Genomic DNA, 11,997 nt, shown 5'->3' with positions numbered 1-11,997 from the left:
TATTAACACACTAACACACACACATGCAAATACAAATACATCATTATAAACATGCAGGCAACTGAGCAATTTGCACCTCCGCAGACACACACACACATTCGTGTATACAAAAAGCTCAATTGTCCTGACACACACGTAAGCCTGCCAACAAAGGACAAAGATTGCCTCCTGGTACAGTACACCCTCTGTGGCTTTCTCTCTATCGCACACAAACACAGCTGGCAACTGCTTACTCTAAGAAAATAAATGATCAGTCAAACACATGCAAAACTACAGTAAATGTTCCCAAACACACACTCATGTCCAGTCTCAAACACACCACAAACATGTATGAGACACAACCTAGCCACCATACAGCCCCCTTTCTCCAACATATACATCGTCTCTCTCTTTCTCTCTCTCACAAACACACACGGTGCTGACGTCATGTGGCTCGCCTGGAGTACAGTAGATGATAGATTGGATCTAGCAGCCCCAGAAACAGATAGACAGAGTGGTTATTGTTCAGCTTGTATGATTCAGCGCTGTGACAAAACCACGTAGAACAGAGAGCAAGAAGAAGTTAAATTAATTTAGGAAAAACGCATTAATTAAGGTGTTTAGCTCAATATGTACATCACATTACACCTTATTGGGATAATTAGTTTAAAATAATAAATAATTAGCAATGTGTCATTGTAGCATTGTAGCATTAAAATCCCTTTTAGGTACGTGGAATTGTTTTCAAGAGAGTATGGAAACAGAATGGAAACAGTGATGCTGAGTTGAACCCTGGATGTCATGGCTACAATTGCGAATGCTGCTTGCCTTCTGCTTGAGAGTGCATGTTTATTCATTGCAAACTGGCAGCTGTTAAGATTGTGGAGGGTAAAAGAGAAAAATAGAGACAGAAAGAGACAAAAGGTTTGCGCGTTTTATGTAAGAAAAAAAATAAACTAACGAGGAAAGGAGGACAAAAAAAAGAAAGTCAAGCTTTTCTTTAGCATTCCAATCATTCCCTCATCTTTTTCTTTTTTTTTCGGTGCTTTTCTTTCTTTCTGCTTTGTACTTACCTGCTGTGATCAAAGAGGTGGAACCAATTGGGTGAACTCCCTCACTCACTCACTCAGGCACACACACACACTCACATACAACAAAAACCAAAGCAAGGCGGTGCACTAAAAGGGACAAAAGGAGACAGACAACACCGACCACAATATGGCGAAATACAGCAGCATACATCCGTGTTCAGATCAATAGATTTTATTAGACCAGGGTGTGTCCGCTCTACTGAATTGAGTTCTGCGGCGTAACTGCTCCACAGGCCCAGATGGAGAGCGAGGAGAGGGAAGGGAAGGACAGGGGCCTGTGAAAGAGAGGGTGTCCAAAGTGGGAGTGAAATGGTGAGACAGAGAGAACAGTGAGAAGGAGATGGAGATGGAGATGGAGTGCGTGGTGACAATGAGTGGAAGGTGTGGTAAGAGGAAATTGCTGCATGTGGGAAGCCAAAGAAGAGAAAGCAACTAGCAGTATAGAGTGAGAGAATAATATTTTAAAGCTCGGTGGGGAAGCAATAAAAAAAAAAAGCCTCCCATCTAATCCGAGTGAGAAATGAAAAATGTTGTTGTTTTTAATTCACTTTTCTGCAGACAGAAAGTAATAATGTAAAACAAAATACAATCTTTCTCCCAAACAGCTGTGAGCAAGCACTCCATCCTGAAAAAAGGTTTGGTATATTTTAGTAAAAAGCCTCACACACCCACCAGGTTGGCTGACATGAACTTGCAGAATTTGCTTTCCTGATGTCACATAACACCGTGCTGTTTGTATTCAGTGCTCTCACTGTCTGTACGAGCTGCCAATCCACAAAATGTCTCAGCTCAACCTAAGAACACCAGTTCTATGGAGCCTTTTAGCATCTTTCAGCTGATTGTTTTGGTTTTCTTGTCCACAACTTGTTCTGCTTCATTCTTATTGCTCTCTTAGCATCATTTTCAAGCAGCTTTTTCAACAAAATAATCTCTGATAAATCCACTTTACATTTGTTTAATAAATCACTTAAATGAATAAGCACAAAATTGTTGTAATTCTTGTTGATTCATTTCCCATGGAATAATCACATCAAACAAAATATACACATATTTTCATGAAAATATGCAAGAGAAAACAAGACTTTTTTAAGTATGACAACATTGTCAACTATTTTGAATGTCGTTTACAAAGATCTGTGCCTAACAAGTACAAACATGAGACGTGAAATGTCTGTTATTCTGGTTTTGAGTCAATGGTGACACATTGTATGAATATGAGAGGAAAGGATTCATGCAGAGGGAGTGCAGACAGGAGGAGAGGAAGAGATAAGAGACAGAGGCGGACGGAAGAGAGGTGAAGATAGTGGGCCGAGCACGAAGGAGGAGGTGAATAAGTGAGGAAGTGTGGAGGAAAGAAGGGCGGGAGGGAGGAAGGACGGAGGGTGGAGATGAGATGTGCATTCCTCAGCAGGGGCGTGACACAGCGTTCATGTGTGTGCGCCTGTGCTGGGATGTAACTTAATTCAATTTCTAACACAAAGATGATGGCAAAGACAGGGAGGGAGAGGAGGGAAGGTAGGAGGGAGGGAGGAAAGCGAGAGCTGACTCACCATGTGCTGACAGAAATAGAAGGAGAGAAGGGGAATGAGAAAGAAGAAGGAAAAAAGCAACGAGGGGACGGAGAAAAAAAAACAGAAGTGAAGAGAGGGAAAGTGACGGGATAATGAGAGCAGGAAATGAAAAGGATGCCTTTGGTTAAAAGGGTGTGATTTGTCTGGAGGAAAGAAAGGGAATCAAAGTGAAAGAGGTCAAGAAAGAGAGAGTGTATCAACATTTCCCCACATTAGAAAATCAGAAAATACTCTTACATGTCTCAACATGTGTATTCACTCGCTATAACAGCACATTCCCAAAGAGGAGCGTGTGTCTAAGTGTGAAGGCAACGGAGGATTTTTCTAGTGGTGGCAGGAGGTCAAATATATGATAGATTTATGATCTGTTCCTTTGTTCTCTCGCACATGGCATGAATAAGACTCGCATTTAGATTTATGGAGGCACTCACACACAGGCATGCTGCACATGTTCACATACACACACACACCAAACTGGTTGTAAATTTTCTTAGAGTGATTTAATATCTGGTGATGCAATTTCACAACCTTAAGACCACAAACACACACACATATGCAGAAATAAGAGTGCCGGCTAATGACCGAAATGTAAATGTGACTATTTTCTTAAATTGAGAGTAAATGTGGCGAGGACTGAGCCCTTTCTGCAAGATGACAGCGTGTGAAATGAGTCACTGTGTGGCAGCAAGTGACTGCAAGTCATCTCTTGTATAATATCCCGGCCTCCCGCCAGACTAGCTGCGTCTCAGTCTCATCCAGATGGCTTCTCAACCAACAGACAGCTGGGAGTCCCCCTATCCAGGCAGCGCGCTTCATCTGCTTACCCGTCTTCAAGGTTTTCACAGCAGCGAGACAAATCCACCAGAACAGTCGGCACATCCATCAGGGTATGCTCCCCTTTGTGCCGGTTCATACATTCATACATTCGACAAAACTAAGTACAACAACTATATCACAGCTAGTAAAGGATGGACCTTATCCAAAGCAAAAACTAAAGGTCGGGCTAAAGGACATTTTCTACCTGGGTTAGCTGTAATGATGATTAAAATTAACTCAACCCTGGTCGAGATATTGTTGTTGATGCATTGATCTTGAATTTTACTGTTTTGGTTCACACAGAGTCGAACACACTTTTTTTCCTACCTGTGTTTCCTCTTGGACCACTCGGTACTGCTCCTTCCACACGGCCATCTTCGTGACTTCGTCCTTCCTCAGCGCCCTTTCTTTCTTCAGCTCCGGACTCCAAAACGTCTTAATGGAGTTCATGGAGGAGCTCAACTTGGACTCTTTAGCCTCCAACTAAAAGAAATGAACATCAAACATTGCGACTTTGTTTTAATAAATGTTTCTTTTTGATGACTTGCCGCATGTTACTTAGTTACTGGTTTATAGTTTGTCCTTCTAGATATAATCTTTATTTTAAATTGAAAAAGGCAGAACACAAAATAAATAAGATACCATCAATGGTAAAAACAAATGGATTGCTTACTTCTCTGCGTAGTAGTTCGTTCTCTCTCAGCACTTCTCTTAACTGTGTCTGTAGGTCTGACATTGCACCGTCTCTCACCTGGTAACACACACACAGTGAGTTTAAAATGTTTGACAACAGCAAGATCATCAATTTTGTCCACATCATACATTAACATTTTACATATTTGCAGCTGTCACTACTAAGAGATGGTGATAGCAGACCCCAGGACAGTATGACTGAGAGTGAAGTGAAGTGAAGCCTTTGTTGGAGCAATAAAATCTACCATACACAAAAACAAGAAATCAGTAGAACTATATTTGGATAGTTAGATAGTATTTGTAACGTTGTTTTACTTTATATACATATACATATTCTGGCATTGTCTGTAGCTGTTGAACAGATAATCTATAGAGTATCTGTGACACTAACCAAGATGCTTTTCGTGCCTAACCTAACCAAACATTAACCACAGTGGTGTTGTTTCAGGAAATGGTTGTTGAATCTCTTGAACTTATACTCGGACTATTCAGGATAGGATTTATACCAACAGAACACTTTTTCAAGATAAGTTGGGCATTTGTATACACATTTCCTTCATATAGTACACACTTAACTTTAATGAGATAACGCTCCACATAAAAATGTTTAATTCATGGTGACATCAGGACAGCAGTGTATTAAAGAATTTAAAACATCTTTGATGCATTTTTAAACAACAAACACATCCTGTTTTGGTTTTAAAAAACGTTTAGGTATTCAGCTGATGTTTGACAGAACGTCTTACAGCTCTGCAAGTGAACATAGGTTAAACATTTATCCTCACAATAAACGTAACATACAGCACAAGAAAGCTTTAGAGAGTTGAAGAGAGATGAAGAAAGTCAGAGGAGGGAGGTATAGGAGAGGAAGGAGAGATACACCTTGGGGGGGATGAGCTTTCAGGTTATGACTAATGTTGCAGAGGTGGTAGAAGGGCAGACCTTAGTCTATTTAAACATACTGTATGAATACCCACACAGCCTTTATTTTATTTGGTTGAAGCATGATTTAAGATGAAAATATTAACCTTTAAACAGTTGTCTGAATTTAGCTTAAATGCCTAGAACCACCCACGTCCCTTCCACCATCGAACAGGAGGATAATTCATCTACGACAAAACACTTCGTTTTCTAAGTGCAATAGATTTTTATCTTTTATCTTTTTATGTTCAGACTCTTTCACTTTCAGGTGAAACAAATATTATCGACACCCTAAATCAATTTCATCCACACATTCCTCGTCTGTTTGTTCTAAACTTCATCTGAACTGTTTTGTCTGCTACTTTAGAGCAATTTTCTTCAAGGATAACAATGCAATATTGCTGAGGATTCATGTTTTTTTGTGCACAGAAAACAAACTGTGATGTATCTGCTTGTTTGATGTGAAGCTGAAACCAGGAGATAGTTAGCTTAGCTTAGCATAAATACTGGAAAAAGTCGCCCGGCTCTGTTTAAAGGTAAAACAAAAAACAGAAGAGTAAAAAGTTGCAGTTTTGTTATGAGCTGGATTTCTTGACCAGAAGCAGTGACCTCCTAGAGTCTTGTCGTCCTCATGAGGTTGCCAAGCAACCAGCAGAGACACAAGGAAGTTACTTCTCCAGTTAATTCAGCACATAAACCCCTATATATAACTGGAACCACATATTTTATACATTACTTTGGTTTTTAACATGTACAACTCATACAAACTTCATATTGAATGAACAGATATGAGTATGGTATTGATCTTCTTATCTAACTTCCTGCAAGAAAGTGTTTAAGTGTATATTTCCAAAAATGTTGAATAATTCCTTTCATCTGGGTAACTTCCAGAAACAAAACCCCCAAGTTATTTTGTGTCTCAAACACAGCAGCTTTTTAAATTTTTGTTCTTGAAGCATTAGTCAAACATTTAAGGAATAAAGATTTGAAGACAAAAAGTAGATAGACTCTACACAGAGAAACAAAAATGACCAATTTCCAAACGTTGTTGGCACAAACTTCATTGTTTAGTTGACAAAATGCTGACTTTGTGTGTGCAGCAATAAAAGAAGAAAACACTGCGATGCCTCACCTGTCTCATGGAGTGGGGCACTGTAGCCGCCTGTGAAGGCTGGTTTTGCATCTCCCCCCCAAATGCTATTGCATCACTGGGCATGACCCCTCCACCTCCAGTGTTTATATTAGGACTGCTCCCCATGATGGCCGCCCTGATCCCATAAGGGACCCTGGCCCCAGCCCTGCCCAGAGTCATGGTGCTTTTGGGCAGCGAGGGGTTCAGCCCACTGCCCAGACTCCCAATGCCGACTGGGTCTTCAACTGTGTCAGTGAAGTACATAGGGCCGCCCGTAGCGTAGGCAGCATTCAGAGACTGAATATTCTCCATGGACAGGGTTTTACCGGAGCCGGTAAGTCCGCCGGCGGAGCTGCTGCTGCTGTTTCGCCGGTGTCCAAGGCGTGGGGAGCGAGGGAGCCGTGGGGAGCGACCAGGACTCCCAGACACAGACCCGTTACCATTGGATCCAACGACATCCAGCTTTGAGACGGAACGGGAGCTACCGTACATGGTAAGAGAATATGGTGTGTACTGTAGGAACGAAAGAGTGTCCGGTTCAAATGAATAAATCAAGTGAATCAAAAACGCATGCTCAAAATTACGCGAAAACTCGGATCAATAAGCAAAAAAAATTAAGATGGATGTCCCAAAAAAATATGAAATACTGAATGTAACAGCTGAAAACACAAACTCCCGTCGGTCTACTGTCCTTTGTGACTTGAGATATCCTGAAGCAGTTTTGACATAGCTGTGATCAAGGCCTTTCCAACACCCTCACTGTAATCAGTGGGCTTTGTTAGAAAGCAGTAATCAATAGCACATCCCTTTAGATAAAGGCAGCAAGTTAATCCACAAGGCCAAGGATGATGGGATCACCTAAAGAGGAAGAGAGAAAAAGAGAAAGAGACGAGGACTTAGTCATCAGTGGAACAAAAATATACTGCACTTAAGGTACAAAGGAATACACTTTCTACCAGGATATTGGATATTTTGTCTGAAAAAATACAGTTTCATCTGTTCACTTGTAATGAGCTCTAGACTAAATTAAAATTAATTTATAAAAGTAAGACAAGCCTCAATGCACACTAAGCAACTGCCCCAAATGTATACATTACGTCAGGTTAAATAAACATATTACTAGCCAGTATGTTCCATGTTATTGACGCATTTCTTGTAGTATCACATCATATGGCAATGTCATTTCCAAGGTACAAAATGCAAAAATCACTCATCAAAGATACTTAAAACTCCCTTTTACTGCCACCTCAGTGACATGTACACACATACACAGTAAGCGAGAGATATGTAAGGCTGATACACTCCACACAGTCAAAAAGCTTTGGTTTAATCCACCAACTGTGCCACAGGCGCAAGCATCAGCCGATGTGTCGGCTCATCTGATCACACAGGCTGCTTTGTCCCTCCGCCTCCCATTACACCTTCCTAAGATCACACTATGTCCTAACCCCTCCAGTCATCACATCAAAGTTACTGTCCTGCAGCCGTATTAAACTGGGTGACAGCAGATTCAACATTCAATCAGCTGATTCAATATTAATACAGACGATTAATTCATTTTCCTGCTGGATGAGTTACATGCACTAAAATAGAATAATCCTTTTTTTTTTATTCAGTCAATTAAATCTTGTTATTAATCCATTTAAATTTGCAATAATGTGGAAAGAAAACATAAAACTACAAAATATAAATAAATGTTCATCTGTCCTAGTCCTGATAATCATATATGAGTCAAACTGGAGGGACATTTTATGGGCTATATTAATAAGTACGTAGATAGTAGATGCCAAACATGACAACTGCTATCAAATAGTGCTTTGTCAGTCTATCACTGTATGGTAATATACTAATATATAATAGTGTATGTGTGTGTGTGTGTCTTGTATGAAAAATACATACCTTAAATATTAAAGCTGATTAAGTCAATCAGGTCAAAGAAACCTTGTAATTAACAGTGTAAAAATAATCAAACGTTTTTTCTTATAGCTCTTTGTAATCAGTAACATTTTACTGTCTTTTGCAAGAAAAAAACAAAATTGATGTGCACAGGCTTACAATGTTGCTAATAAATGTTTCAGAGGATGCTCCAATTTTGGCCAAGCCCCCTGAACTACTCACCCTGCGCTATGCAGTTTAGCATTTGGAAGGCTGTAGGTGTTACCTCTACAGTTAGTTACTGCATCGGATAAAGACAGTACTGGATATTTACCATTTAAAACCGATGGCCATCTGGTAAACAGTCATCATTCAGTCATTTGGGTATCCTTGGGGGCACTGATGTCAGGTCAGTGGACACATGACCCATTGGACACACACACACACACACACACACACACACTGGTTATATGAGCCACACTCTCCTCTTACCAGAATGACCTAATGTAAACTAAACCACTTCTGAACAATGATAGAATAATCTTAGTTTTACAATAAAGAGAACATCTGAATTAAAACTAGTACTTTGCTTGTACAGTATGGCAGAGACTCTACACTTTTCTTTCTGAGTAGTTTGTCTGATATAACGCCCCCCCTCCACATGCGGCCTCTCGCTAATTGCTCACTACAAAAGTTAACATGCATGTCTGATTGACTGCGCAGCCCTTTGTCCAGTCCCTACTTTGGGTCCCAACCCAGCAGCCTGTTAAACCAGCTGTGTGTAAGTCCAAACATAGCATAGGTATACCATGAATTATTACTAAGTTGTGATTTATGCATTACCAAAACACCACACCACCACCACAGAGATAAGGTCCAACGTAAGTATAAGTAACAACTGTAGTAGTATAGTTACACATGCCCCTAGGGTAGCTGTAAATCATACATTGTCAAATAATTATACTTATTAAGGGTCAAACAGCTTTTAGCAGCATTTTTTGCCACACAGCATTATTTTTCATGAACTGCATGCCATTTGGTAACACAGTGACCCAGTATAGAGACCTAATCTACTGTTAGGACATTTCAATGTTGATCGAGTTTACTACGATGTGCTATAATGCTAGCCGGAAAGCTTATGTGCATAGTAACCATGACGATGGCCTTAGCTTAGTACTTCATGTACAATCTAGTTAGGTTATGCCCCAAGTAATCATGGTGCAACCAATTTTAGTAGCCAATTAATTTAGTTCCAATCTAACGAGTGCTCAGACTTTACACCATAACTTTTTTTAATTTACACGTACATGCAGTAGTGCATCTCTCCAGCTCATGTTCTGCTAGGTACAGATCTCTGGCAAGGGAGATGTTACCGACAACCAGTCAGTCACAGCCACACACACTCGAAAGCAACCATCTGCTCTGTCTCCCTTCAGGCCGAAAACACACACCTGGACAGAAACAGGCCAGGACCCTGCCTCTAGCACAGGCACACACACTCCAATACAGTATACGCTCTTACACAGACACACACAGAGCACATGTGCAGATCGACACACGGAGGTTTATCGATCCACATACAAACGAACATGTGAGTAGATGACACACTCAGAGATGAGCACATGTGCGCATCAGCTCAGTGGCCGTGAGTTATCATGGCACTGACAACGCACACACATTTATTGCTTCATTTGAGACGGCAGGGACAGAGAGAGGGTGCGTGTGTGTTTGTGTGTTCAGGGCTTTCCTCCTCCTCCCCTCTGGACCTGCTGACCTGTAGATAATGTATATGCTCATGTTCCAATTCTCCCTATGACGCAGAAAAATCTTCAGTATGTCTAGCTTCTCTTTGAGCCTTTATTTGAGCTATTATTGCACACATACATGGCTCTTTTTCAGCCCTGACTTGCCTCTGCTTGTAAATGTCGAGTGTTCAGGGGGTTAAGAGCCTTGCTCAAAGGCATCTCTGCTGCCATCGTCCAACTGCAACAATTAAAGTATCACAATTTAGTGATAACATTATCAATCCTGGGTCATTGCTTTAGTTTCATTGGTATGGGACAATAAATACACATATCCTTCCACTTCTTAACTACTTATCTTGTTGAGGGTCACAGGGAGCTGGAGCCTCTCCCAGCATGCACTGGGCAAGAGGCGGGGTACTGTACACCCTGGACAGGCCATGAATCTATCACACGGCTAAACACGCACGCACACACACTTCTTTTTATTTTTATTGGCTTGAGGACCTCATGGAAACCACAACACACACCATGTTGTGTGTTCTACAGTTCAAGTTTAAGGGTCACATGAATAAACCACCAGTACGTCCCACAAGTTGGGAATTCATTCGTGGCGTTTTTAGGACTAAGGGCGAGGGACTGCAAACAGCAACCGGAGTCAGATGAAAACAATAATAACCTCAAGCTCATGATCGCACATGAAGCTACCACTGTGTACGTTTTAATGAATCTGCAATTTTAACTTAATTTCCAAGAAGACTTATGAAAAGGAGAAACAACAAATGCAGAAACACCAACGCTACTGGAAACCAGCACACAAACAAACACACCCGTGACGCAGTAGGCATCACAAGGTCGAGAAAACACGAGCATATGACTGTCCAAGCGTATCTGTCAACATGCTTACCATCCATCTCGCCCGTTCACACCAGTGCGGAAAAAGCAATGTGGTGCTGCCTTAAGAAACATCCGTTACACACTGAGGGTTCATGATAGTTCATTCTTGGCTTTTAACAGTAGCTGGAGTTTGCTGTAGTTGAAGGCCCGTAAAAAAGCTAACAAGTGGATGTTTCATTTGGCTGTTTTTGTCAAATTCAAGCTGCTTGCTTTTGTGATGTCCCACTGTGCATAGGATATGTTATGGTTGTTGTGACCATATCTACTGTAGTGCTGCTAACAATGGAATGCCTATTTTCATTACTTTATTAAGATGTATTTCTTAATTCATCTTTTTTATCAAAAAACTCAAGAATCCAAAGTGTCGCCAGGGAAATTTTTCGTTTATGGCTGCCGGGACTGATGAATAGTTGCAGTGCTATTGATAATAAAGAGACTGCTAAAAGCAGCAGAAAATATGTCACAGTTGAGAGAAAAGCGTCACCCACGCGGGTGTCGAACGTTGGCTTAGCAAAAAAGCCCAAATGTGCTTAGCTGATTAGATGTCCTATGCCGAGTGGACTAGATGGTACACTGAATCGTTTCAGTCCTAATCAGATCAACTTAATTCAGGACTAATTCTGACTGGTTGACCCACAATGTAATATTGTAGCAAATTCTGAATTGGTGCACGTTAGTGATAATTTGCGATGGCAACTTGAGCTGGGCTGTTCGTTTAGTAAGTTGGCGTGTACTGCTGAAATGTCGCAACACACACGATAAGCAGCTATTCCCGATCATGACCAGGCTCTGAGAGAGCTCGCCTGAAGAGCGCGACGCGCGAGATTAAACCTCGGAGGAGAGCTCCGATAAGTAACCGCTCAGTTGTCCCCTTTTTTATGGTCCACAAAAACAGCTCGCAGCGCAGGAAAGAGGACACATTACAACGGTCCTCGTGTTCGAGTCCTGTCTGCCTCGCCCTGTTAGCTGGTGTATCTAACAGCCAGTGTTTCTGCACGTGTGCTGCGATCTGTTCCTGCCACCAGCACGTCGCACGTGTTGTCTCTACGGCCTACACTAATCAATCTGAAGAATATCTCCCGTTTAGCTGACCAAGAAAGTCTCGTGGTTGGCAACACAGAAGGTATCTGTGTACAGTGCCCGAACAGCAGGAGAATCAGTGTTTTTTTGGCTGCTAAGGTCATTCCACTTTCTTGCGCGGCAGCCTCTGGTCGCTAATTGTTTGTCTGGTGCTGCAGTTTGTGTCGGGTGGATTCCAGGGTTAGCGGGCCTACAGGTGG

General features: G+C 41.4%; 1 protein-coding gene across 1 annotated transcript in view; it reads right to left on the bottom strand.

Moving 5' to 3' along the window:
• The window catches only part of LOC118337106 (ELKS/Rab6-interacting/CAST family member 1-like), a gene marked incomplete at its 5' end in the record, with an annotated part of 101,901 nt that extends 94,840 nt beyond the window's left edge, over nt 1-7,061 (bottom strand). The window contains 3 exon segments of the mRNA XM_035673973.1: nt 3,785-3,940; nt 4,131-4,208; nt 6,204-7,061. Of these exon segments, the coding sequence (XP_035529866.1) occupies nt 3,785-3,940; nt 4,131-4,208; nt 6,204-6,695 (726 nt within the window).
• Nucleotides 7,062-11,997: the final 4,936 nt, after the last annotated feature.

The sequence above is a fragment of the Morone saxatilis genome, unplaced genomic scaffold (assembly GCF_004916995.1).
Source record: "Morone saxatilis isolate NCDOM2014 unplaced genomic scaffold, NCSU_SB_2.0 Contig10, whole genome shotgun sequence".
Lineage (NCBI taxonomy): Eukaryota > Metazoa > Chordata > Actinopteri > Moronidae > Morone > Morone saxatilis.
This window is presented reverse-complemented; position numbering and strand designations above follow the sequence as displayed.